Source organism: Strix uralensis, chromosome 6 (assembly GCF_047716275.1).
Source record: "Strix uralensis isolate ZFMK-TIS-50842 chromosome 6, bStrUra1, whole genome shotgun sequence".
NCBI lineage: Eukaryota > Metazoa > Chordata > Aves > Strigiformes > Strigidae > Strix > Strix uralensis.
Genome location: NC_133977.1, coordinates 27,497,613 through 27,523,729, shown reverse-complemented (window position 1 = coordinate 27,523,729; position 26,117 = coordinate 27,497,613). Strand labels below are relative to the sequence as shown.

Genomic DNA, 26,117 nt, shown 5'->3' with positions numbered 1-26,117 from the left:
GCATTTTGAGCAAGCGCTGCTACCTGCTTTGCTTGGGGCTGGTGTGTGTCCAGCAGGTGAAGCTGGAGCTGGGTGGCAACGGGGCCACCTGCTCCGGCTCTGCCCCTTGTCTACGCCATGGCCACATTGGCCCCTGTCCCCTGCCTTATGTCCCTGACCTGCAGAGGAGGAGGGAAGTGTCAGGGCTGCTCCTGGGCTAGGGCAGGACAGAGGGGCTGCCCTGGGTGCAGGCTGCTGTCACCTCCCACCGGACACCTGCAGGGAGTCTGGCTTTGCCCTTGCAGGGGGATATTGCAGGTGCTGCTGCCTCTGGAAAAGACTTTCAGGCCCCACAGCAGGCGCAGCCCCTCGAAGGTGACCCAGCTGCTCCCAGGGTTGCAGCATCTCTGGGGCAGCCCAGAGCCACTCCTGGGATGGCCAAGCGGCAGAGCCACAGTCACAGGGAAGGGCTGTGTGCCTGGCCAGCTGCGAGCCGTGGCCGATAGGGCAACAGGCATGGCAGTCGGAGGATACCCAAATGACTGTGTTTCATCTGGGCACATGTGGTCCCTCCCTGGGGCTGTCCCTGCAGGTGCTGTGGTGGCAGCACGTTTGCCCTGGCACCACCATGTGCCAAGCCCAAGCCCTGGTGCTCCTTCCCGGCATCCCTGACCAGGCTTTTATTCCAGTTGAGTCTGAAAAAAAGGCACAGGCTGTGCAGATCTGTGGCAGGGCCACAGGCATGTGCAGCCTGGGTGAGAGCACCTGGCAGGGAGACCCTGGGCGCAGGGACCCTGGCAGACATGAGCCCCACAGCCCACCCCTTTACCCAGCCCTGACTCAGGGGTACCCATCTCTGTCCCCACACAGGGCTGGGGGCCCCAGCAAAGTGCTCTAGCTCTGACAGGAGATTCCCTTAGTGCCAGCTCTGGCATTCGTGGGACTCGCCTGACGTGCGGGGTCTCCACGGAAACCCCGCAGCATCACTCGAATTGTGGGACTGTCAGAAATGTTGTATAAACAGCTCCTTTTGTACTGGGTAATTTGCAAGTTATTATGGAGCCATGAAAAGCCTCACGTTGGGAGTCATGGGCTGGGAAGGGAAGCGCAGAAAAGCTGCCGGAGCTGCCAAGCGTCATGGGGAGCGTGATGCCTGTGTGCAGCCCCACGTGGGGCAGCCGGCTCTCCAGGGGACAGGTGAGCAGCATGGGGACAAGTGCTGGGTGGGGAGGCCTCCAGCAGTGTCTCCACGGATGCTCTGCAGTGGGAGGGGGCAGCGCAGAAAGCCAGTGGGGCTGGGACCTTGGCAGCCTCTGCAGGAGCCTGGAAAGGGGATTGATGGGTGCCGTGGGGCTCAACGGCTTGGTGAACTGGTGATGCAGGACACCAAGAGCTGGGGGGGGCACAGCAGGCAGGAAAGGCCCTGCTGAGGCTGTGGGGCTGGGACTGCCCCTCCAGCTTATTTGCAGTGTCACCCAGAGAACAGGGACAGGCTGGCAGAGCTGGGGACACTCGACCGGGGAAGGTGTGCTGGGGTTATGCCAATACCCCGGGAGAACTAACAGGTCTTAATGGCCTTGACCAGCCTCACCGGGGTCCCCCACCCACAAATTCTGCCCACACCCCAGGAGCCCCATCGCAGCTCAGTCCCGGGCACCAAGTCCTGCCCTGAGCTGTGCCATGGGGCCTCACCCCAGCATGAGGGGATGTCTCGTGTGTGTCATGCAACACGGACAAGGACAATGGCCTACCTCCCCAGGTCAATCTTGTGCCCCACCAGCCACAAAGCCGTGATGCTAGCCCAGGGCTGAGCAGTCCAGCCCTGCCATCCCACATGGGTCCTGAGGCACCCGAGGGGCAGGGTGCAAGGTCTGTCTTAGGGCACTGGGTGCCTGGGGCTGGAGGCTGTGTGGTTTGCCAGGGGGGCTCATGCCGTGGCATGAACAGTGCTGGGCCAGAGGGGTTGCTGTGAAAGACTGTGCCTGTATTAGCTCTCGTTTGTGTGCAGGCAGGTCAGCAGCGCTGAGACCCACACCTGTGTCTTGATAAGGGGACCCTTCTGCCTCGCTGGCGGCTGGAGGATGTGGGGGACTGAGTGGAGGCTGGCAGAATGCTGGTGAACCTGGATCCTGGCTGGGCAGTGCCGTGGCACACCGCGGCTGTGCTGCTGCATGCAGGGTTGTGGCAGAGGAACTGCCCTGTCTGGGGGCACTTTGGGGGCAGCATGTGGAGTGCAGTCGCTGGCGTGGTGCGGTGTGTTATTCTTGTCCCCGTCGGGGTGTGTGTGGAGCCGCGGTGGTGAGCTGTGCCCCACGTTGCTGAGCACGGGAGGGAAGAGCAGCCCCTGCCCCAGGCGGCAGGGCAGTATGGACCGATGACAGGGGACAGTGGTCCAGCCGCATTGCTGGGCAGGGGGCTGGCACCCCTGGGTGCTCTGGAGCCAAAGCCAGCAGGGGGGAGGACGTGTGCCCGCCCCAGTCGCGCCCCCCCCCCCCTCCCCTCCCCGCGGCTGCCCTCGCCCCCCGCCACCTGTGCCCTGCCTGTCCCCCGCCGCTGTCACTGTGTGCCAGGGCTGGCGGGGAGGCGGAGGCGGAGGCAGGCGGGGGAAGGATGGAGGGAGGAGCACTCCAGTGATGCTTCATGCTCACAGCTCCAGCCCTCCCGGGAGCCCAACCTGGCGAGCCCCTTCCTCTCCCTCCGCCGTCCCCGGCTGCCGCCGGTGGAGGATGCTCGGAGCATCGCCGGCCCCCGCGGCGTGCTGACAGCGGGGACCCCGCCTGGAGCGGGCTGGCGTCCTGCCGGGCCTGAGCCGGTGTGACCGGGCCAGCGGGGCTCTGCAGAAGCATGAAGAAGATCTGGGTGAAGAAGCGTTTCCAGGTAAGGGCTCCGGGCTGCCGCGCCGGCGGGTGCCGGGAGGAGGGGGCAGTGCCGGGAGCAGGAGCGCATCGGGATGAGGATGAGGTTGAGGATGAGGATAAGGATGGGGATGGGGATGGGGATGGGGGGGTCCCTCTGGCCCTGCCGCTGCCGCCCCGGGCTCCCCAGGGCTTTGCCCATCACCGGCTCCAGCCCCGCTTGCAGAGCCACCAGCTGCCTGACTGTCCTCGCCAGCCCGGGCAGGAGGGGCAGAGGGCAGGTGCTCAGCACCGCCTGTGCCAGCAGCCAGGCTGGGACCCCCGCTGAGGGCTTCCCCCCCACGCCACCCTCTCCCCTCTCTGCCCTCCGGAGCTGGGGCAGCAAATGGAGGCTGCTTCATGGCTCCCCCCAGCCCCGCTGCCGGTGGTCACGGAGCTGGAGACGAGGCTTTGCATGCGTCATCCCCTCCGCGTCAGGAGCATGCCTGGCACAGGCAAAGGCTCCTCCACGGGCCCCGCTGCACGCTCCGCCGCCGAGCGGGGAACAAGGACGTCACTTGGCCTCGGCGGGGGGTGGAGGATGGGGGGCATCTTTCCAGGAAGCCCCCCACCCCCGGCTCCCCCGGGGTGCACAAGTCCACCCCGCTGCTCCACCCAGCGTGGGCACGTAGCCTGCCTGCTGTCACCCTGCCTGGTGGACCAGCAGGGGCTGGGGAGAGGCTGTCACCCGCAGCCCCTTCCCAGGGGTGCAGGATGCGCGGGGAGACACAGGTCACCAGGGATACCGGGAGTCAGGCGTGGTGGGGGGTCCCTCCGGGGCCAGGTGGATGGCATTGCCTGGCTGTCCCAGCTGCCCTTGGGGACAGCAGGCCCAGGGGCTTGCCCGCATGGTGGGGCAGAGTCCTGCACTGCTGGCTGAGCACGGGGTGTATCAGGACACCCACAGTGGCTGTCCATCTGCACCAGGCAAGCCACCCACCGCTTCCCCACCTCACTCCATCCCTGCGCCCTGTCTGCCTGTCTCACACCAGTGGCACCAGTGCCATGTGGCTCCACATGCCAGGTGGTGGCAGGCTGCAAGGGCTGTGGTCCAAGGTCCCAGGAGCCCCTTCTTCCCCCTGACTCCCTTTGGCCCCATGGCCATGGTTAGGGACACCCTGTGCCAGGCCAGGGTGGGACCCCAGACCAGGCAGGGTGAATCTGTGCCTGGCACAGGGGAAGAGGCAGCGGCAGGTCTCACCCAGGTGCTCTGTGGGGCAGGACTGAAGCTGGTTGCTGATCCCAGCCAGCCCTTCTCCCCATCCCGGGCTGGGTGGGCACAGAGCAGGCTCCTGGGGCTCCCCCACCCCTTTTCCCAGGCTGAAAATGAAATCCAGGCAGGGAGCACACCTCCAATTCTTCAGCTGGCCCCTTTGCCCAGACCCCAACCCCACAGCAAGCCCCGAGCTGCTCCTGCCCCCTTTCCACCTCCTGGCTTGGGGGTGACCCTGCATCACCTAGCACTCACTCCCTGGCAAGCTGCAGGTGGGTGCTGTGCCCAAGGGGGGTCCAGGCTGCAGGGTGCCCTGCCTGTTGCAGGCAGAGGGGAGGGGGCTCAGCCACCCCATAGCTCTGGGAGATGGAGCCCAGCCCAGGCCCGCTGGGTGCAGTCACCGTATTTGATGGGGAGCTGATGGCGCCAGTCCCTGGGGAAGCCACAGGAGCACCCGATAATGGCACTCAATTGCATTTTCATTTTTTAATGGGGGAATTATCCGCCGATGGTGCAGTTAATCACTCATCTATCTCTCGCTGGCCTGGAAGACGGGCTGCCAGCCAGAACCAGCATAGTCAGCCGAGGAGGGGAGGTGAAGCCTGGCTCAGCCTGAATACAAATGTGTCTCGTGCAGCCGCTGCCCTCCAGCCAGCACCGCATGCAGGCAGGGGGCTGGTGGGAGCCCCCAGGCGCTGCCCACGAGCAGGGGCTGCCGCTGCAGTGGCAGCAGCTTTGGGACATGAAAAATGAGCCTCCTGCCCTTCCAAGGGCAACTAACTGCTGGCCATGCTTGGCTGGCTCTCCCCGGGGGCTGGCTGTCTGTGACCCTGTTTGGGAGCTGTGGGGTGGCAGGAGAGCCTGGCAGAGCAAAGGGCTTCAAGAAAGCTGGATGTCTGGCCCTAGGCTCCATGCTGAGGAGACAGGGCATGGGGTGTCAGTGTCCTGGGGAGACCCCCAGCACCCAGACTGGCTGGAAAGGATGCTCAGCCCTGGCAGCCCAACCCTGCCTGTCTGCATGCCACATCCCCACTCCTACCTGCCCTGGAGATCACCCCATCCCTCTTTTCCTGGGAAACAGCATCGGCACAGGTCACCCTCAGCCAGTCCCTCCCTTGGCAAGCGGGTGCCCAGCTCTGGGCTGTGGCGCAGAGGGCAGCCAAGCTGGCAGGGAGCTCCTGGCAGCTCTGTCCCATGCTCAGGTCCCGCCTGCCTGCCCAGACAGCGCGGGCGAGCGCAGCTCCCACGCCTCCAGCCCCACACAGACGGGCCAGTCCCATGCCGCTTGTGCCAGGCAGCCTCTCTCGCAGCTGGCACAGACTCGCCGGGGATGGGGGATGCTGTCCCCGTGCTGGGCCAGTGCCCGTGGTGGTGTCTGGGCCAGCACCTGGAAGACGCTTTGCTGGCCCAGTCCCCATGTTGGCACAGGCGGTGGCTTCGAAGGGGCTGCAGAGCATTTGGGCACCCACCTGGGCAAAGACCTTGCTGCAGGCAGTGCTGGCTGCAGGCAGCTGGGCTGCCCAGGGCCGTTGCTCCCTAGGCATGGGCTGTGGCACAGGGCTGGGGTGCACAGTGCCATCACCAAGGGGAGTGTGTGTGTGTGTGTGTGTGCACGCGCGCACGCACAGGTGTGTGTGTGCGCGCATAGCTGGGCCTGTGCTACACGTGTCCACCTACACCCATCCGTGTCTGTGTGCGCGGGGGTGTGTGCCTGGGGGTGTGTGAATGTGGGTACCCTGTGGGTGTGTGCCTGTGGGTACCCCGTGGGTGTGCAGCCGGGGGATGTGTGTGTGTGCGTGTATGTGTGTGTGTGTGTGTGTGTGTGTGTGAGAGCAGTGCCGGGTGTGCCCTGCCAGCGGGAGGGTATGAGTGGCACCACGCATGTTGTGCCACTGTGTGTGTGAGCGACTGTGGATGTGAGCGGTGCTGCATGTGCCATGATGGGGTGTGTGCGTGCGTGCGTGAGCAGGCACATGGCGCCGTGCCATGGGTAACGCTCTCTTCTCTTTTCCTTTGCAGAAGACCGGCCACTCACGGCGCTTCGGGCGCTTCACGCATGGTGCGTTGAGTTACCAGGACCTGGCTTCCCTCGCTGCCCCGAGTGTGCCGGGATGGGGTCCAGCCCCACCGCTGTGCTGAGGGGGCAGCGAGTGGAGGCTGGGCAGGGCTGGGCTGCATCTTGCCAGCCCCAAAACAGGGTCCCAGTCAGCTGGGGGCTTTCAGTGTCCCCCATGAGGCTGGGCTGCTCCTGTCCCTGCAGCTCCGGTTCCTCAGGGGCTGCCAGGCTGTTGTGACTGTGCTAGGGAGCGTGGTGCAGTGGCAGTGCATGGGGCAGCTGTCAGTGTGACGGACTGCAGAGGGGTGGTTTGGGGTGGGAGGGAGCAACTTGACCCCCCACTACGCCATGACAGTGTGGTGGCGGGGAGCGGCAGTGGGGCAGAGGACACGTCCCTTGCCACAGGGGTCTGTTGTGGCAGCTTGCGAGGGTGGAAAGTCTGCCCCTCCCTGGCTGCACGGCGATGGCTTTCCTGGTATGGGACGTTAGGGTGATGCTGATCTGGCCTGGCCACATCCTGCCCGTTGGGAGGCTGGTGCCCTGCCCTCAGCACCCCTGCTTTATCAACCAGGGCTATGATGTGGGGCACGGCCGAATCATGAAGCACTTGCCACCGGTGGGGTAGGGGATGCACGTGTATGTGCCAGAGGGAGGGTGCTTGCAGCTGGGTGCTGCTGGGGGTGCTGGGGCATGGGCTGGGGGTCCAGCCCCAAGCTGTGGTGCCCTGCAGAGCACGAGGATGTGCGGGTGCTGCAGCAGTGAGGCCAGCCCGTGGGGCAGGTGCAGCAGCTCTGGGGACAGGAGGTGGCTGTCCTGCCAGGCAGGCTGTGGCTGTAGCACGGGGAGGGGATGGTGCCGTGCACTGCGCAGGTGGGATGGTGTGTGTGCAAAGAGGGTCTGTGTGCAGCACTGGAGATGTGCAGTGAACATGGGTGCAGAGTGGAGACGTGGTGGGGAAGTCTGGGGGTGCCAGACCTGTTTCCACACCCTGTGGGCGCCTCGCCTCTGACATGGGGCTGGGTAGGGCATGGGGTGCTTCTTGTGAGGTCCTGAGATGGGCAAACGCCCAGTCCTGGCCCCGTGCCTGGACCTAAAGCCCAGCACAGGGTGCCAGGCTCTCTGAGCTGGCATGGCCCACTGCAGTGCTGCCCCAGCAGGTCCCTGCCCTATGGCAGCATGGGGAGATGCTGGGGACAAGGTCCCTCCCTGCTGCCCCCCGCGTCTCTGCAGGCCGGGCCGATAACCGGGTGTTGATGTCTCTCTCTCTCTTGCTGCCCCTATGGAAGCGAAGTTTTCCGCTCCTGCAGGAAACAAAGCTACGGTAGGAAGACCCCTGCCCAAAGCCAGCTCTGTCCCCAGACTGGGCCCTGTGCCCCAGCCTGCCTCCCTGCCCCATCACCGCCGCTGTCCCCCTGCCCTGCCTCCCTGTCCCCACGCCGCCTCCACCAGCTGCGTTCCCACCGCTGGCACTGTCTCCCTTCCTCCCATCATCTAACGTTGCTCCCGCCCACTTTGCCTGCCTTCCCCTGCCTGCCCGTGCCCTGCTGGACTTTCCTACTCCCAGTCCTGCCTTTCCCTTCTGGCCGCTTGTCCCTGCAGGTCACAGTCATGGCCCCTGCCCTGGCGCTGCCTCCTCCCGGAGCTGCCCAGGCACTGCTCTCCTGCCCCTGGAGCCGGTGGGTCTGCAAGGGGAAGTGCCAGCCTGGCCTGCTGTGCCTGTGTCCCCTCACTCCCTGCTCTCCCCCTCCCCCAGACTCGGAGACGGGCGAGGATGAGCCCAGTGACCCCCAGGTGACGCAGCGCAGTGAGCTCCAGGATGAGACGGCCTTCAGCACCCCCACGGGTGAGCAGGGGGCACCTGGCTGGCACCAAGCCCTGGCACTGGCTGCTGGGCATGGCCCCCAGCAAGGGCTCTACTTTGGGGGTCTCCATGGCAGGGGGGAGCTGTGATCCACCCATACAAAGCAGGGAGGGCTTGGGGCAGCAGGGTGCTGCTTGGGACACCCTGGGACACCCCAGGACACCCCGTGACTCAGCCCTCTCTGAGCAGGGTGCTGGGCTGGTCCTCATGGGCACCTGGTGTTGGCTCACCCCTCTGCTTCCAGGTGGGTCCGACACCCTCGTGGACGCCTCCATGAACACGACGCCGACCTCGGTGCTGGCTCTGTCGCAGGCGGAGGAGCGCTCCAGCTGGTCGGGCAGCCAGCAGACCGTGGTGGAGAAGGAGACGGATGCCAGCCTCCCTGCACGGGGACCCTACCTCCGCCCTGCTGCCTGGCAGCAGCCGCAGGGAACCCCAAGGCAAGCAAACGCGCCGGCCCCGCGCGGCGCCGAGGTCCGGCACCTGGGCGTGGAGCCGCTGGTGCGGGCATCACGGGCTAATCTGGTGGGCACAAGCTGGGGGTCGGAGGATAGCCTTTCAGTGGCCAGCGACCCGTACGGCAGCGCCTTCAGCCTGTACCGAGGACGGGCGCTCTCGCTCCACGTGTAAGTAGCCGGGGGAAGCGCGTGGAGGGGACATTGCGCTGGGGCCATCTCCTTCCAACCCCCACAGCCATCTCCTCCCCTCCGCCCTTCTTTGCCTTCACCATGCCCGGATGAGGATCGGGGGCTCTGAGCAGTAGGCAGCCTGTTCCTGGTGACAAGGTGGGAGCAACCCAGGCCAGGGGGGGACAGGCCCTTCCGTGAAGTGGGGGACGTGGAGTGGCCTTTCTGCTGTGGCCAGGTTGGGGCTGGGGGTAACCCCTGTGCTGCTGCACGAGCTGCAGCATCCCACCCACAGGCTGTGCTGTGGGTGTCCCCCCATCCTGCCCAGCTGCAGGAGCTCTGCGCAGCCCAGGGTGGGGGGACCTGGGGGTGTGTGGCAGCCTGAGGCACCCACTGGCAAGGCTCTGCCACCTGCAGTCCCCACCGCAGAGGGGTGGCATCAGGGGCCAGGGACATGCTGCCTTCCCAGGACCAGCTGATGTGCTCAGAGTCCCCGTCCCTCCCCACTGCCTTCGGACCCCATCCCCGCAGGCCTGCTCCTTCGACCTCCATCTTGCCCCTTTTTTTGTTTGAGGCTGCTTGTTCCACCAGAACCTCATCTCCACCTTATGATTTCTGCACCACAATCGCCAAGCCCCACCAGGGGCAGTGTGGGGGGGGTAGCACCTGCAGCAGCATGTGTGCAGGGAGGGCTTGTAGCCTCGGGGACCCTCTCTGCCTTGCAGAAGAACTGACCTGTGCCATGCTGCCTCGGCACACCAGGACACCCCAGCAAACTGGGGCACCCCGCAGACCCCAGTCCTGTCTGCATGGTGGCCCTGGGGAGGGGACTCACTGGGTATCCCAGCATCACTCTGCTGTCCCACATGAGTACGCCTGGGCAGGGGGACACCGCTGTGTCACAGGAGCTCAGGATCTCATCCAACCCAGCCATCTCCCAGTTGTCCCTGCGTAGCTGGATTCACTCGCCAGGGCCCCTTGAGGCTCTCTGGTCCCAGGGCTGCCCTGGCCACCTGCCCCTATTGCCGGGCCCCATTGGGCACCGTGGTGTGGGGCTGGGAGCAGGGATGCAGCCAGGCGGTGAGGGTGGGCTCTGAACTGTGATCCTCTGTCTCCCCTTGCAGCAGCATCCCCCAGGGGGGCTACCGGAGAGATGACCCCCAGAGTGGACCTGTCTCTCCAAAACCTGGCGCTGAGCCCCCGAGGTCCCCCGCTGCCCTGCCGCTGACTGCCAAACCACCCATCGTTCGCTCGCCGTCTCCTCGTGCTGGCCCATGCCTGCCGTCACCCGCTGGCGCGGCATCCCAGCCTGCTGCCCGTGGCCCTGGTGTCCCCTCCTTCACGCCCGTGACCCCCCGCAAGAAGTCCTCAGTGCCAGCTGAGTACCAGGACACTGTCCCCGAGGATTACGAGGAGAAGATCAAGAAGCCCAAGTCCTCGGGGTACTCACAGGGCAGCACGCAAGAGTCCCGTCCCCAGACACCCATGAGTGACGCCTCCGGCCGCATCTCCGTCCGGGCATCCCCCAAGCTGGTGCGCTCTGGCTCCAAGATCTTCGAGAGGCTGCAGTACTTTGAGGAGCGGCGGAGGAGCCTGGAGCAGGGGGACAGCTCCTTCCCCGCATACCCCTGCCTACCCTTGCGCAAGACGCGCTCCTTCGACCAGCCTGGCTCCGGCTCGCGCCGTGCCAGCGCACTGGGCGGCTCGCGGGAGGACGTGGGGGAAGGCGGCCGCTGGGAGCCGGGCGGCACGGCGGCCTGCCGGCGTCTGGCCTTCCGGCAGAAAGCCGCATCCTTCGACGAGCGAGGCAAGTTCGCTGGTCGTGTCTACGCAATAGAGCACAAGTTTGCGGAGGAGCTGAGCCGCATCAAGCGGACGGTCTCCAAGCAGCAGCTGCGGCGCTCCCAGGAGCTCTGCAAAGCCGGGCTGCCCCCGACACCCTCACCTCCAGCAGCTGGCGAGCCCGCCGGCCCCCGTGCCCCCTGCACCCCCTCCTCACAGGGCACCGGTGGGCGCAAGGCGCTGCCACCAAAGACCTTCCCGCCAGCAGAGAGCCCGCACGTCATCCAGCACCTGGCACTTTCCAGTGTGGCGCTGGTGGGACCCGACGGGGAGCCGGAGCCGGGGGGGCAGCGCGGGAGGAAAGCCCCGGCACGGGGCGGCACGGCAGCCAGTCAGTCCACCGAGGTGGAGGATGTGAGCACCAGGAAGGGTCCACAGCAAGAAGGCACCGGGGAAGTGAAGAAGAAGGAGCAGTGGCCGTTAGCACAAGCCACCCCGCAGGGACGGGTGGCTCTTTTGCAGGCGGGGCCCGCTGAAGGCAGCCCGTGCCCGGACGGGGGCCCCGCCGGTGGAGCCCGTACCCCCGGGGCGGTGAGCGAAGCCCTGGCCGCCCGGCTGGCCGTGCCCCACGGGCTGTACCGGCGGCCGGAGGCGCCCATGGAGGTGCGGTTCCTGCCCTGGGCAAAGCCAGGAATGGAGCAGCAGGAAGCTCGCCTGGAGAGGAGCTGGGCAGGGCAGCACGGCCTGGGCAGGGAGGTGGAGAGAAGGCAGATGAAAGTGTCAGAGAAGAAAGAGAGTGGCCGGATGGCTCAAGAAGGCAGGAGCACTCGGAGCAAGGGGAAGGGGCGCCGAGCCAGGCCCACCTCTCCGGAGCTAGGTAGGGGCATGGCTGTCTGCCCTCCTGCAGGCACAGAGCTGGCCTGGCCAGCCCCTGAGTGAGACTGGGGACCCCCAACCTGCCCCTGGGAGGTGTGGGAAGCCCAGGCTGTGCCAGAGAGCACAGGGGTGGGGCGGGGGGACACAGCTCTGGAGGTTGGGGATGTTGGCACCAACCAGTGCTGTAGGACAGACCAGCCTGGGTACCAGTTTGCTGGGCCTTGAGGTCATGATGCTTGTTGATGTCTCCGTCCCTCCTGCCTGGCACGGGAAGGATGCAGGGTGCTGACCTCTGGCACCCAGCCCTGGGCTGGTCTGGTCCCCCGGGGCACAGGACACCCATTGCAGCTTGGGTGCAATGTGGCTGGACTGTGCTCGGTGCTCCAGGCAGGATGTGCAGCCCAAGCATCCCCAGGGGATGCTGCAGTGTCTTGGCTGGGGGAGAGGTGCTCTGACCATCCCAAGATGCAGGGGTGAGACCAGACTGTACCCAGGCCAGGAGATCCTTCCAGGCTCTGCTCTGGCCGGAGCAGTGCCAGACCCACGTGCCCAAGGCTCCTGGCGCAGCCCCAGGACCTTTGCTCGTGTGCTGGGGCCATGGGAGGGGAGGGAGCGGGGAGACTGATGCTGATGTGGCAGAGCAGAGCAGCCAGCACCCTGTGTGGGGCTGGGGCAGCTTGTAGCAGGGGCTGCGGTGGGCTGTACAACCCTCCTCCTTTCACACCCTGCTGTCGCCTCATCCCTTATGCTGTACAGGGATGTACAGCAGGCTGGACGCTCCCTGCCCCGTCCCGCTGCAGGCACTGTGCCATGGTGGCCCCTGATGTGGCCCTTTCCTCCACTGCATGGTCTGGGGACCTGCTGATGTTCCAGTCAGGGTGTGGGGCACGGGGTAGCAGGGGTGGGCAGTGGGCTGCGAAGCCCCTGCCTGCCTGCATCCAGCCCGGCATGGCACAGGACCCGCTCGCTCCACCCTGCTGACAGCCACGGGGCCCGTCTCTCCCTGTCCAGAGTCCTCCGACGACTCCTATGTCTCAGCGGGTGAAGACCCCCTGGAAGCCCCCATCTTTGAGATCCCCATCCAGGACATGGCAGTGGCCGTGGGGGCGGAGGTGCTGCTCAAGTGCATTGTCACGGCCAACCCCCAGCCAGAAGGTGAGCGACCGCGGGGCTGGCGGGGTCAGGGTGTGCAAGTGTGGAAGAGGGGCTCCCTGCGTGTCCACATCCCACCCACTGAGCCGACTCTTGGGGCCACCTGTACCATGCGGAGTGGGACATGCAGCCCCAAGCTGGTGTCTCAGGGAAGTGATGTGCCCACCACGGGAGCACCCTTTTCACCCTGCCTCCCCCCAGGCAGGAGTGAAGACTTTGGGCACTGCCTGCCAGGGCAGGGTGCGGGCAGGGTGCAGACAAGATGTCTGCTGTTTACCCTGTGCTGGACTGGGCTGTTGGGAGAGCAGAAGGGCTGCTGAGCACTGCACGGGCATGGGGGGGTGATGCTCTGGGCTGCTGTTGGGCCAGCTCAGGTGGTTCCTGGGGACAGAGTCCCTGTGCCTGGCTCAGGGCCGATGGGGTCCGGGCATGATGTAGCCAGGACGTGGGCAGGGGCAGCTGAGCAGCCAGAGCCAGTACCAGCCTAGAGAGCTGGGAAGAAAGAAGCGAAGAGGCTTCGATTCCCTCCTCCAGCCTCCACTGGAGGACAGGACGATGCCAGGAATCAGAGAGGGGGCAGCCCCGCTCTCTCCATCAAGCTGTGGGAGCCGGGGGCTGCTCCCCATGGCAAAGGGGTCCCCCAGGCCAGGCAGAGGAGCGCCTGGCCTCACCAGGACCCTGCACAGACCCCCGGGGAAGCTTGGGCTCTCCTGCCCTCGAGTGACCCTCGCCTCTGCCGACAGTGTCCTGGAGGAAGGACGGGGTCCCGCTGCGGAGCAGCACGACGCGGCCCATCAAGGCGGAGGGCGAGCGTCATACCCTGCTGGTCAGGAGCGCCCGGGTAGCCGATGGTGGCCTCTACACCGTCACCGCGGCCAACGAGGTGGGAGCGACCTGCTGCAGTGCCATCCTCAGCGTGCGGCCCGGTGAGTGCCGGCGGCCGGCGGCGGGAGGGCGGCCGGCGGTGGGAGGGCCGGCGCGGCAGCAGGCTGGCTGCCAGCTCGGCCGCTGCTGTCACTGGGAAGAAAACGGCTTCCTTACCCTACAAGGCTCTGTCTGAACCAAAGCAGCTGACGTGATCCCGGCAAGCACAGAGGGATCCTGCCGTGGAGGGGGGGAGTGGGGTCAGGCTGTGAGCACCCCATGGCACCCAGCAAGCAGCCCACTGTCCAGCCTCCCCCACACCTGCCTGCGCCCTGTAGCCATGGGGATACCCCAGCCTGCCCTCCAACCTGCAAATTGTGGGGGTACCCCTGCCCTTCACCCCGCTAGCCGTGGGGATACTGCTGCCGCACAAACTATTAGCTGTGGGCATACCCAGCCTGCCCCCCCAGCTGCTAGCCGGGGGGCACCCAGCCTGCCCTCCGCCCTGCTGGCCGTGGGGACACCCAGCCCGCCGCAGCCCCACGGTGCTCCCCAAACCGAGGGTGTCCCTTGGGGAGCGTGCAGCGGCTCAGAGCCACCCTGGGGGCTGGCAGCACCCAAAAACCCACCCGCTCCCTGGCGCAGCGGGGCTGCGCACCCCAGGGGCGGCCGCGGGCGGGCAGGGCCGGCCGGGGACACGGCGGCGGGGGGCCGGGAAGGGGCCCGGCAGCCCCCGGCCCGGCGGCGGGCCCTCCCCCGCGCTGCTGGCCCAGCCCCGGGGGCCGGGCAGCGCTGGGGCGGGGAGGGCTCAGCGGGCCGGCGGCGCTGCGGGCGGGAGGCGAGCGCGGCCCCGGCCCCGGCCCCGGCCCCCGTAGCGGCAGCGGCGGCTCGACGGTGCGGCCCGGCCCGGCGCGGCTCGGCTCGGGGCGGGGGCTGCCGGGGCCGCGCCCCGCGGTGAGTGCGGGGGGGGGTGCCGGGAGGGCGGGTGGCGGGGAGCCGGGGGTCGCGCCCCCCTCCAGCTCTCCGCCCTGGGGCTGCCCACGGGCATGGCGGGGGCGCGGTGGGGGGGGGCACAGCCCTCGCCCTGCACCGGGCAGCCCGCCCGCCTCCCCCCGGTAAGGGGAGGGGGGGTGAGGGAGCTCCGGCAGCCGGGCTGGAGGGGGGCCAGCACCCCCAGCGCGGCGGGGGGGTTCTGCCAGCACCCCGCGCCGCTCCCCACCCCCGGGTCCCTCCCGCTCCCTGCGGGTCCCCCATCCCGGCCGCGGGTGGGCTCCTCACCCACGGCGGCGGGTCCGGCCCCGCGGGGAGCGGGCAGGCGGCCGGGCGGGCTGCTGGGGGAGCGCAGCTGCCAATGTCACCTTCAGCCCTCGCCGGGTCGGGGCAGGGACAGCCATCCCGGGAATCCGGGCGGCTTAAGGATGGGAGCGCGGGCTGCTGCGTAAGAGCCACTTGAGCCCTGCTGTCGCCTTGCGGGATATCGCGTCCCCTTATCGTCCCGTGGAGTGCTTCTCACCCCCTCCCCCGGCGCGGCCCCGCACCCCTTCGCTGCTGGCTGCTGCCGAGCTGGGATGTGCCGTGGGATGGGTGTCCCCCGGCACCCCTGAGGTGCAGGGTTGTGGGGAGGGGTGCCCTGACCCACCTGCCCGGCTCTGGCTGCTGCCAGCTCCTTATCCAGCCTCTCCTGTGCTAGCCCCTGCCGTGGAGCGGCATGGCAACTTGGCACCCCCCCTCGGCCAGGCCAGCCCCATCACCTCCGACGAGGAGTACCTGAGCCCCCTGGAAGAGTTCCCCGAGTCCGGGACCCCCCAGCACCGACCAGCCATGAAGCTGCAGCCTAGAGCCGAGCACGGGGCTGCCCACGGCTCCCTGGAGAGCACCTTCAAGGCTGCACCCACCTTTGAGGTGAGCTGACAACCCACCCAGGACCTGGCAAAGAGGGAGCTGTGCCCTGTGACCACAGCCCTGTGGTCCCCAGTGCCAGGAGGTGCCAGGTCAGGCCTTCCTACCCCCTGATCTGGGGTGCTCCTGGCACCTAGGCTGCCTCCAACCCTCCAGCTGCCCTGGTACTCCAGGGCCGCTGTTGTGGCGGGGGACACACAGCCCTGGGTGCAGCGGTGGGGATGCGTGGCCCTGGGTGCAGGTGGGTGCTTGCTGCTCTCTGACCCCTGCTTCCCCAGGTGTCCCTGTCGGACCAGTCGGTGCTGGAGGGGCAGGATGTCAGCATGAGCGTTCGTGTCCGTGGGGAGCCCAAGCCCATCATTTACTGGTGAGTCCCGGTGCTCGCTGGGTCACAGCTGGGCAGGGAAGGAGGGGACAGGCACGGTGACTTTCCCATTTGGAGATAACAGGCTTGGACCTCTGGTCCTGAGCAGGGTTGGGGAGGAGAGGGGTCTTTTGGGGATAGTCAGGCTGAGTGTGCAGGGCTAAGTGTGACCATGCCACTCTGCCTGTGTCCCGAGCAGGCTGAGGAACCGTCAGCCGGTGAAGTACGGCCGCCGGCACCACGCGGAGGAGACGGAGGGGGCACGGGGGCTTTTCACACTGCACATCCTGGCGGCGGAGCGCACCGACACCGGCTTCTACACCTGCAAGGCCGTCAACGAGTATGGCACCAAGCAGTGTGAGGCCAAGCTGGAGGTCAGAGGTAAAGCTCCCTGAGCGCATCCTCCCCCCGGCCCTGAGGGGCCAGCTGGCTCCAGTGCCCTGCATGAGCTGTGTGGGGAAGGGGCCACTGCAGACCCCCCTTCGGCGGTGCTGCGAGAGAAGGGGACGAGCGAGCCTGCCCTTCCCTGCTGCAGCGCAGGTGGGCACAGGCTGGGAGCAGGAAAGTGGAGCTGCATGCCTGGGGCTGCCCGCAGAGGCTGGCCCTGCAGCAGAAGGCAGGCTGCCTTGCTGCCCCGTCCAGATGTGCAGCCCCACGGCCCTGGGTTCCACCACCCAGCTGTGCCAGGGTCCCCACCGGCCTGACCCAGAGCCTGCTGCTCCTCACAGCCCAGCTTCACCCCACATCCCCCCATGCTGCCCCTGGCTGCGCAGGGAGGGCTTTTGCCCTTGGTGGCCCTGCAGGGGACATATCCCCCCTCCCTCCCTGCCCCAGGCAGCCTGCAAGCTGAGTGCCAGGCACAGGGCGGTTTGAAGAGGTCCCCCCTTGCCTGTTTCCAGCAATAGCCCATATGCATGGGACTGGGCTGTTCAGCCCCTTTCCCTTGCCGTCCCTCCCCAGCCCTGCTCTGGTCCTCGTAGGACCCCAATATGTGTGCAAATGGGGAGGGGAGGCTCCTTGGGACTGATAGCCAGGCTCTGTCTGGCATCCCCCAAGGCCAGGGAAGGAGCCTGCGGGGACGAGTGATGCTGCCTCCCTCCTCTTGCCCTTTGCTGTGTGCGCCCTGCTCCCCTCCAGCCCTCCCTGCTGACGGCTGCCTGAGCCCCCCGGGCTGCGCCCATCCCACCCCAGCCTTGGCTGCACTGCTTGTACCCTGCCGGGACCCCACTCCCAGCCTCCGGCAAAGCGCAGCGGCACAGGGGTGGGAGTGGGAGCCAGCCCCGCGCCCCACGGCCGGCAGGAGCTGGGCTACGGGGGTGACGGTCCAAGCCGCAGCCCTTCTTGGGGGGGCTCGGTGGGTGGCTCCGTGCCTTGGTGCGCACTCGCACCCCTCGTGCCGGTGCTGGCGTGTGCGTGCGTGCGTGCGTGCCGGCCCCCGTCGCTGCTGCACTAACCCTTCCGCTTGCTGACTGCGGTTTTTGTCTGTACGCAGGGGGAGTACGATAAGGGGGTGCATCTCTCAGAGCCGCGGCCGCGGGGCTCTTAGTTGGACACCTCTTAGGCAGTGGACCTCACCTTGTGTTATTACCTTCTGCTCCATCCACCGCCTCGTCCTGGACGCACCGCGGGGATGCGCGGGCCCTCGACTGCGGGCAGGGGCTCGCCGGATGGCCGGGGGAGGCGTAACCGAGGCGGGGTGGGGGGAGTGGCGGGGGAGCGCCAGGCACCCCCTCAGCCGGGCCAGGGCGGCCGTATGATGCTGTCTTGTCTCTTGCTCCGTCCGTTTGTCCCTGTCTGTGTGTCCTGGCTGCTCCTCTCCTTGCTACCCAGGGAAGGGGAGCAGGGAGCTGAGCCCACGGTCGCCGCCGTGCCGGCCGGGGCTGTAGGGAAGGGGCTGCGGCACGGTGGCAGCTCTGCAACGGTCACCTCGGAGCATGGGGGACAGGAGACCCCGGGGACCCCCGCGGGGGGGCACCCTGCCCCAGCTGCAGGGGAGAGGGAGAGCATTGGCCCCTTTGGCTTCATGGCGGCCACTGGCCACCGTGAGACATCCCTCGCAGCCCCAAGGCTCGGGGTCTGCCCGGAGCACCCCCCAGCTCCGGGTCTCTTCTCTCCGGGGAGGGGGCTTGGTGGGGGGGCGGGCTACGAGGCCGTGACCCTTTTTTTTTGTAGCTCTAATAAAATCTGTTTGGTAAAGCGCTGTGTGGTGTGTTCCTGGCACGGACACCTCTCCTCACCCCCGGCCCCCTCCCCCGCTCAGCTCTGCTTTCCACATCCCGCCCCCCCCCGCCCCCTCCCGTCCTTCCCTGCTGCACTCCCTGCCCGCTGCACCGGGCCCCCTTCCCCGCATGGCCCCCTTGCCCCGCACGTCCCCTCCCCGCTCCATCCCCGCCACCTCTCATGGTTGCTTTTCAGTTGCTGAGACGCGTCTCTCTTTCTTTCTCTCTCTCCCCCCTTCCCGGGCAGCTCGCCCCGAGTGCCAGTCCCTGGCCATCGTGGTTCCCCTGCAGGACGTGGTGGTCGGGGCGGGGGAGCTGGCACTCTTTGAGTGCCTGGTGGCTGGCCCGCCAGACATGGACGTGGACTGGCTGTCCCGGGGCCGGCTGCTCCAGCCCGCCCTGCTCAAATGCAAGATGCATTTTGATGGGCGCAAGTGCAAGCTGCTGCTCACCTCTGTGCACGAGGACGACAGCGGGATCTACACCTGCAAGCTCAGCACCGCCAAAGGTAAGCGGCAGTCACGCAGCTCCCCGGGGCGGGTCTTGCTTGGGACTTGGGCCTATGGGGGTTGCTGGAGGTGGAGAGCCCCCCCTGCCCCTGGGTTTGGGGCTCTGGTCCCCCTGGGATGTGACTGAGTGCTGGAGGTGGGGACAGGGAGAGGTTGCTGCTCCAGGACCTGGGGAACTTCCCCCAGCTGGGAAAACTGGTGCGCATCAGTCCTCGGGCCTCAGCACCCTGAGCCCTGCAGCCCTGTCCCACCCCGCTCAGCTCCTCCACAGGCATGCATGCAGCTCCCAGAAATGTCAGGAGATGTGTTGGGACTGTGGCTGCGCTGGTGGGATGCAGCCTGGAGCCCAGCTATCCCTGATCCCTGGCTCCAGAGCCTCTGCGCACCCAGTTCCAGTACCGACCTGTCTCTGCAGGCCTGGGAGGTGTCAGGGACAATGGGCAGGGGGTCAGGGTCACCCACCCTCTCCCACCAAGCCATCACTGGTGGCAGCTAAGGAACAGCAGCACCTGGCCTCTGTCCCATGGCGCTGACACCCTCCTGGGCCTGTGCATGCTGCACACAGCATCTGTCCCCCACAGCAGGACAGAGAGAAGGGTCCCTTTCCCATTTCCCAGCCTGCCCGGGCAGCCCCTCAGCAGTAACCCAGGCTGTGGTGGGAGCAGGGGACAGCAGCGTTCCCAGCACCCTGAGGCTGGTGCCCATGCATCCCTCCATGGCGGAGGCTGTATGCCTGCAGGGATTTGAGGGCAGCAGCAAATTTGGGTGCAGGGAGGTGAGGCTGTGCCTGAGCATGGTGTTAATCCCTACCCGGGGTGGGCAACGACACCATCAGTGCTAAGCAGTCCCTGCTGCACACCTCCTCATCTGGAGCACCCAGCCTGCGCCCATCCCCACGCTGCCCCTGGGTGCTGCATGTGCTGGTGCTTTCTGCTTCAGTATCACCCTGTCCCCAAGGGGCTAGGCCAGCCGTGATCCCTTGCCCTAGGGGGAGGACAGGGCATCTTCCCACCCCACCTTGCTGCTGGCATCTGTACTGCTGTGAGGGGAGGGAAGAGGCACCCTGCTGCCAGCAGAGCCCCAGCCCTGGGCACAGGGACCTTGCAAACACTTGTACCCTGCCCCGTGCAGGGACAGAGCCTGGCACCCAGTGCCTCAGCCCCCACTGGCCGTCGGGTATACTCGGCTACAACCATGCTGGCTGCTGGGGCTGCAGCCGGGGGGGGTCGCAGGCTGCCTCCTGCCCTGCACACATGCGTGCTGTGGGGGGTCACCCCTACCCTCTCTCCTTTCAGATGAGCTGACCTGCAGCGCCCGGCTGACGGTGCAGCCCTCCGTGCAGCCACTCTTCACCCGCAAGCTGGAGGATGTGGACGTGGTGGAAGGACGGACAGCGCATTTCGACTGCATGATCAGTGGGACTCCCCCACCAGCGGTCACCTGGACCCATTTTGGTAACCCCCAAGCCCAGAGACCTTGCCCAGGGCCCTGCAGGGATACCTCTTCCCATCCCCTTGGGGGCTGCACCCAAGGGCTGGAAGAGGTGCTGATGCTGATGCTGATGCTGGTGTGTGTCTCCATGCAGGCCAGCCAGTGCAGGAAGGGGAGAACATGCGGATTCAGCAGGAGGGGGGGCTGCACTCACTGGTCATCGTGCACGTGGGCCCCGAGGATGAGGGACAGTACGCGGTGACTGCCAGGAATGCCCACGGCCATGTGGAGTGCTCTGCTGAGCTCTACGTTGAGGAGCCACGGCCATCTGCTGCCTCCCAGATGTAAGAGTCGGGGAGTCTCTGGGATCTGTATCCCCCCTGCTTGCTCCTCCCCAGGATTTGGGGAACAATGGGCTTGTGCAAAGCCTGGGGTCAGGGCTGGGCTGGGGGCATCATTCTCCTGCCACTAGTGTGTGTGGGCTTTTGCAGCTCCAAGCTGGAGAAGATGCCATCCATCCCGGAGGAGCCAGAGCAGGTGGAGACAGAGGCAGAGTGCTTCACCATGCCCGATTTCCTGAAGCCGCTGCACAACCTGGATGTGGTGGAGTCGAAGGAGGCCGTGCTGGAGTGCCAGGTGGCCGGGCTGCCCTACCCCTCCATCACCTGGTTCCACAATGGCTCCCGCATCGACAGCACCGACGATCGCAAGATGATGCAGTGTAGGGCTCCCTGCCATCCTCCTCACCTCCTTGGGGTCCCCCTGCCCTGCCCGCAGCACCCCAGGAGGAGGCATCACCCCCAAAACCTTCCCGTGAAGCAGGGAGGGGAGCTCTGCACCACTTGGCTGGCGGGGTCTTACCCATGTCCCCCTGTTCCTCCCCAGATAAGGATGTCCATCGCTTGGTGTTCACAGCTGTCAGTCACGCACATGCTGGCGTCTATAAAAGCGTCATCGCCAACAAAGTGGGGAAGGCCACGTGCTATGCACACCTCTATGTCACTGGTAAGCAGCAGCGGGTACCACTGGCGATGTGTGGCCACTCGCTGCCAGGCTGTGCCCCGGGGCAGTGGGTTCGTGGCCCTGTAGCGAGGTCCTAGGGTGATAGGATGGCAGGGCAGTTCAGGTTGGAGGGGACTTCAGGAGGTCTCTAATCCAACCTAAAAGCGGGGTCAACTGGGCAGTCCTCACCTTGCAGGGTCAGGACCCATCCCTGCAGCCCCAGGTCCCACATGGGACTTGCTGGCAGCACCATCCCCATAGGGGCTGCCAGGCTGAGCCCCCGATGTCACTGGTCCCATCCATCCCCTCCAGCCTGTGTCTCCCGGGGCATAAGGCAGATGCCCTGAGGAGCTGTGGCAGTGGCCATGCTCACACCCCTGCCCACCTCCCCACGCAGATGTGGTGCCGACACCCCCAGACGGGCCCCCCACCGTGGCCTTGGTGACTGGCAGAGCCATCACGCTGACATGGAACAAGCCCAAGTGGCTGGACACCGCCATAGGTGAGGGGGCTGGGGATGGGCAGGGGCTGGGCAGGAGGTGGGCAATGCCGTGATGGGGTGCACAGACCAACCCTGTGCTGGAGGATCCACACAGACCCTGTCCCCCCTGCAGACCCCGACTCGGTGACCTATGTGGTGCAAATGCAAGTGCTGGGCACAACGCAGTGGCTGGTGCTGGTGGCTGGTGTGAGGGACACCACCTACACAGTGCACGGGCTCACCAAGGGTGCCCAGTACCTCTTCCGTGTCATCACCGCCACCCCCAAGACCAACAGCAAGCCGTCCCCACTTGTGGGGCCTGTGCAACTCCTGGACCGGGGTGAGAGGGGCAGCAGGGAGGGGATGGGCAGCTGGGGTGGAGGGGTCTCTGTCGCCAGTGGGGTAGTAAGCTGGCCAGGGCTGGGCGACGTGGGGTCCGGAGGTGGTGGTGATGATGCGTGTGGCAGGTCCCTACCTGGAAGAGGCCCCGGTCATCCTGGACAAGCCAGATGTGGTGTATGTAGTGGAGGGTCAGCCAGCCTCCATCACCATCACCATCAACCATGTGGAGGCCACCGTCACCTGGAAGAGGTAGGACATGGTGCTGTGCCAGTCACCTGCCCCATGCCCAGCATCACCCCCCAGGGTGCACAAAGATGGACTCCTGCAACAGGTCCCCATGCAGCCCGCGGTGGGTGGGGGGTCCTTCCCTGGGGCTGGGCATACACCCAAGGGTGATGTCCAGGGCTGTGAAGAGCTGAATGGGGCAGGGACTACTTTTGGGGGGGAATGCTGTCTGTGGGGTGCTAAGGGTTGTGAGCCGTTCAGGAGGCAGAGCTAGCAATGGGGTGTGAGCTGTTTGCGAGGGCTGCGGGGTGGGAGCCAGGGCCTGGGCTGTCTGTGGGTCAGGAGGTGGCCATGGGGCTGTAAGTGGGAGCTATCAGAGGGGCAGTGGGTGTGGGGCTGTCTGTGGGGCTGTGATGTGGCAGCTGGTGTGCCCACAGGGGCGGGCAGGTGCTGGGGGAGCAGGAGGGCATGTGCGAGATGATGATGGCGGATGACGACCAACACTGCCTGCGGCTGCTGCGTGCAGGCCGGGGGGCCGCGGGGCCGCTGGCCTGCGAGGTGAGCAACCGCCACGGCACTGCCTGCTGCACCCTCCGCCTCCACCTCGCAGGTAGGTGCTTCCGTGCCGGGGCGCCGTGCCCCTCTGCCAGGAGGTGGCATCGCCCTACGGTGCTCCAAGCCCATGTGCTGGGGGTGGGGAGGCATTACCCCTCAGGGTGGCACGGCTCCACAGTGCCCCATGCCCATGTGCCATGAGGGCACTGCCCCATAGCATGGCTCCATACTCTTAAGCCATGGGGACACTGCTCTATAGGGTGGCAACGCCCCACAGGACTGAAAACCCATGAACCGTGTGTTGATACTGCTGCCAGGTGTCTGATACCCGTATCTGACTTGGGTAGAAGTGTCCCATGTGCCTAGTGACCATGTGCATGGGGTGGCACTGCCCCATGGTATCCCCCAGCCATGTGCCATGGGTGGCACTGCTGCAGGGTGTCCTATACCCGTATATAATGGGGTGGCACTGCCCCACAGTACCCTGTGGCCAAGAGCAATGGGGGACACCTCCACAATGCCCCACAGAGGTGTCATGGGTGGCATTGCCCTACAGCACCCCACGTCCATATCTAAGGGGGAGATGCAACCCCACAGTGCCCCATGCCCATGTGCATGGCACTGCCCCATGGTGCCCCACACCAATGGGTGACTGCCCCACAGTGCTGCAGGCACATGCCGTTGGTGGCCTGCCCCGTAGTGTCCTGCTCTCCTGTGCATTGGGGTGACACTGCCCCATGGTGCTCCATGCCCCTATACCATGGGCTGGCACTTCCTTGCAGTGCCCCACAGCCGTACACCCCATGCCAGTGGCAGGGGGGTGGCACTGCCCCATGGTGCCCCATGCCCTGTCTCTTGGCAGAGGCACCACGCTTTGAGTCCATCATGGAGGACATTGATGCCCAGGAAGGGGAGACGCCACGCTTCTCTGTGGTGGTGGAGGGGAAACCGCTGCCGGACATCATGTGGTACAAGGTGGGCTGGGACCCCCCCACCCCCTTCCTGACCCACAGCCCTCCCTGACCCACACCCTCCACTGCCGCACCTGGATCACTGCATTGGGCCTTTGGGGTTGGGTTCACTCCCAGTGATGCAGGATGTGCCCCATGTCCCATCCATGGGGAAGGTCAGGGGTGCTGGGAGCTGGTCAGGGATGGGACAAGACCACTCTGATGCCCCTGTCACCCCCAGGACGGGGAGCTGCTGGAGGAGAGCAGCCACCTGAGCTTCGTGTATGAAGACAATGAGTGCTCACTGGTGGTACTGGGCGCCGCTGAGCCCGACAGCGGCGTCTACACCTGCACGGCCAAGAACCTGGCCGGGGAGGTCTCCTGCAAGGCAGAGCTGGTGGTGCGGGCAGGTACGGCCGGCCAGCCCCCTGGCCCTGGGGGGCAGAGCCTGGGTGCCCAGCTTGCCCCCCGCCAGCGCTTTTCCTTCCCCCAGCCCAGCCCACTGTTGATGCCACCATGGAGGAGGAGGCGCTGCACAAGGCGCGACGCTTGACCGACTACTACGATGTGCATGAGGAGATTGGGAGGTATGGGGCCACCAGTGCGGTGGGCAGTGGGGCACCCCGGGCACCCCAGGGACAAGGGTGCTGGAGCCAAGCTGCACCCTGGGGCTCTGACTGGTGGGGACCAAGCCCCATGGTACACCAGATCCTGATGTGCTGGGGCTGCTCTCAGCCGTTGATGGATGCTTTGGTGCCAGCTCAGGGTGGGGAGCCAGGGTGGCCGGAGCAAAGCCAGGCCTGAGGTCTCTCCATGGATGGTTCTGGAGAGCTGCCAGGGCTGCAGGCAACTCCCTGTGGAGTGGGCGCCTGCCCCAACTGCTCGGGGAAAGGGAGGTCTCTTGCTCGCCCACCTTCATATCCCCCCTTGCTCCTATTGCCGCATCGCAGGGGGGCTTTCTCCTACCTGAGGAGGGTGACAGAGAAGAGCAGCCGGCTGGACTTTGCTGCCAAGTTTGTTCCTGGGAGGACCAAGGCCAAGCAGTCAGCACGGCGGGAGCTGCACATCCTCTCGCAGCTGGACCACGAGCGCATCGTTTTCTTCCATGACGCCTTTGAGAAGAAGAATGCTGTCATCATGGTCATGGAGCTGTATCCTCCAGGCTCTGCTCCGGGAGCGCGGGGGAGGAGGGGAGGCTTTTGTAGGGGCAGAGCAGGTACGGAGGATCTGGGTGCCCAGGAGGATTCAGGGCCCAGTGGGACATGGAGTTTCTGTGCTCCTTGACTGGGTCCCAGCTGTGCCGAGGAAGAGCTGCTGGACAGGATGGCAAGGAAGCCCTCAGTGTGCGAGTCTGAGGTGGGTGAAACCTGGGGAGGCAAAGTGATGGGGGAGGGAGGGAGCCTGAGAACACCAGGGTCTGTCCCAGCCCAGGGACATGCAACGCTCATTGTATCAGGCTACAAAGGGGGCTACAGCCCGCATCCGCCTCTGCACAGGGCCAGCGTGGGGCCAACCCATGCTCAGGGTGCCCCCCCCCTCCCTCTGCTCTCTTGCAGGTCCGGTCCTACATGCGGCAGGTCCTGGAGGGGATCTGCTACCTGCACCAGCACAGCGTCCTGCACCTGGACATCAAAGTGAGTGCGGGGCTCTCCGGCCCCCTCCCACCCTGCATCTGCAGGGATGGGCTCCTGCCACACTGCAGGGGGCTCAGTCCTGCTACAGGGGACATCCCTTCCCTGGGGGGAGCCCCTGCCTCCTGCCAAGCTCCCCTCTGCCCCACGCTGTCCTGTAGCCAGAAAACCTCCTGATGGCGGATTCGAGCAGCGAGCAGGTCCGGATCTGTGACTTCGGCAATGCACAGGAGCTGACACCTGAGGAGCCGCAGTACTGCAAGTATGGCACCCCCGAGTTCGTGGGCCCTGAGATTGTCAACCAGAGCCCCGTCTCCAGCGTCACTGACATCTGGTAAGGGCAGCCCCAGAGTGGACAGTGGGGTCCCCACTATGCCGGGAGGGACTGGGCACCCTGGAGGGCTTGTGCTTTGCTGTAACCACACTCTCCTCTCTGTAGGCCCGTGGGAGTCATCGCCTACCTCTGGTAAGTGCCCTAGTGGGCCCCCATGGGAGGGACATCCTTCCCACCCCCTTGCCAGTTGCAGTGTTGGGTCTGTGGCCATGCACATCACTCCTTGCAAAATCAGCTTCCTCCCCGGCCACTCCTGCCTCTGCCCTCCCCATGGCACTGGCGCTGGGGTCCGGGGTGCCGTCCTCGGTCCCCTGTACTTGCCATGCTGTTTCCCATGTCCCCATGGCCCAATGACAGTGTCCCCTCCTTGGCAGCCTGACGGGGATCTCCCCCTTTGTGGGGGAGAATGACAAGACAACGTTGATGAACATCCGCAACTACAACGTGGCCTTCGAGGAGAGGATGTTCCAGGGGCTCACCCGGGAAGCCAAGGGCTTCGTCATCAAAGTGCTGGTCAACGACAGGCTGTGAGTGTTGCGAGTTCCCTGTCCCCTGCCCCTCTGGTGTGACCCTTGTGTTTGAGGGAGAGTGGGGCCCCTGTGCATTGGGGTGCCCAAGGGCAGGCTGGCTGCACAGCCCTGCTGGGGTGCAGCACAGGCAGCCAGACCCTCCTGCCCTTCCTCGGGCTGGCCAAAGCCCCCCAGCCCAGGCGGTTGTCACCTGGTGGTGTTGGTTCACAGGAGACCCAATGCGGAGCAGACCCTGGAGCATCCCTGGTTCAAGGTGAGCCTGGGCAGGGACCCAGCACCCAGCCGCAGCGGGGTTCCCCTGAGCCTGCTGCAGGCTCTGTGGGACACCAATGTCCCCTTGCC

At 66.2% G+C, this 26,117-nt stretch overlaps 1 protein-coding gene across 4 annotated transcripts in view; it reads left to right on the top strand.

Moving 5' to 3' along the window:
• Window positions 1-26,117, top strand: part of SPEG (striated muscle enriched protein kinase) — a 39,907-nt gene that overhangs the window by 5,833 nt on the left and 7,957 nt on the right. Inside the window, exons 1-30 of one of the 4 annotated variants that reach the window (XM_074873410.1) lie at window positions 2,415-2,856; window positions 6,106-6,145; window positions 7,434-7,463; window positions 7,896-7,985; window positions 8,248-8,629; window positions 9,754-11,288; window positions 12,299-12,442; window positions 13,183-13,365; window positions 14,994-15,205; window positions 15,481-15,569; window positions 15,766-15,947; window positions 18,033-18,293; window positions 19,590-19,748; window positions 19,880-20,069; window positions 20,217-20,446; window positions 20,611-20,730; window positions 21,125-21,229; window positions 21,342-21,548; window positions 21,676-21,799; window positions 22,213-22,385; window positions 23,193-23,305; window positions 23,522-23,690; window positions 23,774-23,867; window positions 24,231-24,431; window positions 24,576-24,636; window positions 24,837-24,914; window positions 25,073-25,245; window positions 25,351-25,377; window positions 25,620-25,772; window positions 25,986-26,028. In XM_074873410.1, the coding sequence (XP_074729511.1) occupies window positions 2,824-2,856; window positions 6,106-6,145; window positions 7,434-7,463; window positions 7,896-7,985; window positions 8,248-8,629; window positions 9,754-11,288; window positions 12,299-12,442; window positions 13,183-13,365; window positions 14,994-15,205; window positions 15,481-15,569; window positions 15,766-15,947; window positions 18,033-18,293; window positions 19,590-19,748; window positions 19,880-20,069; window positions 20,217-20,446; window positions 20,611-20,730; window positions 21,125-21,229; window positions 21,342-21,548; window positions 21,676-21,799; window positions 22,213-22,385; window positions 23,193-23,305; window positions 23,522-23,690; window positions 23,774-23,867; window positions 24,231-24,431; window positions 24,576-24,636; window positions 24,837-24,914; window positions 25,073-25,245; window positions 25,351-25,377; window positions 25,620-25,772; window positions 25,986-26,028 (5,601 nt within the window). In that variant the 5' untranslated portion in view covers window positions 2,415-2,823. Of the gene's footprint in view, window positions 1-2,414; window positions 2,857-6,105; window positions 6,146-7,433; window positions 7,464-7,895; window positions 7,986-8,247; window positions 8,630-9,753; window positions 11,289-12,298; window positions 12,443-13,182; window positions 13,366-14,993; window positions 15,206-15,480; window positions 15,570-15,765; window positions 15,948-18,032; window positions 18,294-19,589; window positions 19,749-19,879; window positions 20,070-20,216; window positions 20,447-20,610; window positions 20,731-21,124; window positions 21,230-21,341; window positions 21,549-21,675; window positions 21,800-22,212; window positions 22,386-23,192; window positions 23,306-23,521; window positions 23,691-23,773; window positions 23,868-24,230; window positions 24,432-24,575; window positions 24,637-24,836; window positions 24,915-25,072; window positions 25,246-25,350; window positions 25,378-25,619; window positions 25,773-25,985; window positions 26,029-26,117 lie in introns of those variants that run through there. The other 3 variants (XM_074873408.1, XM_074873406.1, XM_074873407.1) reach the window with 3 other exon arrangements.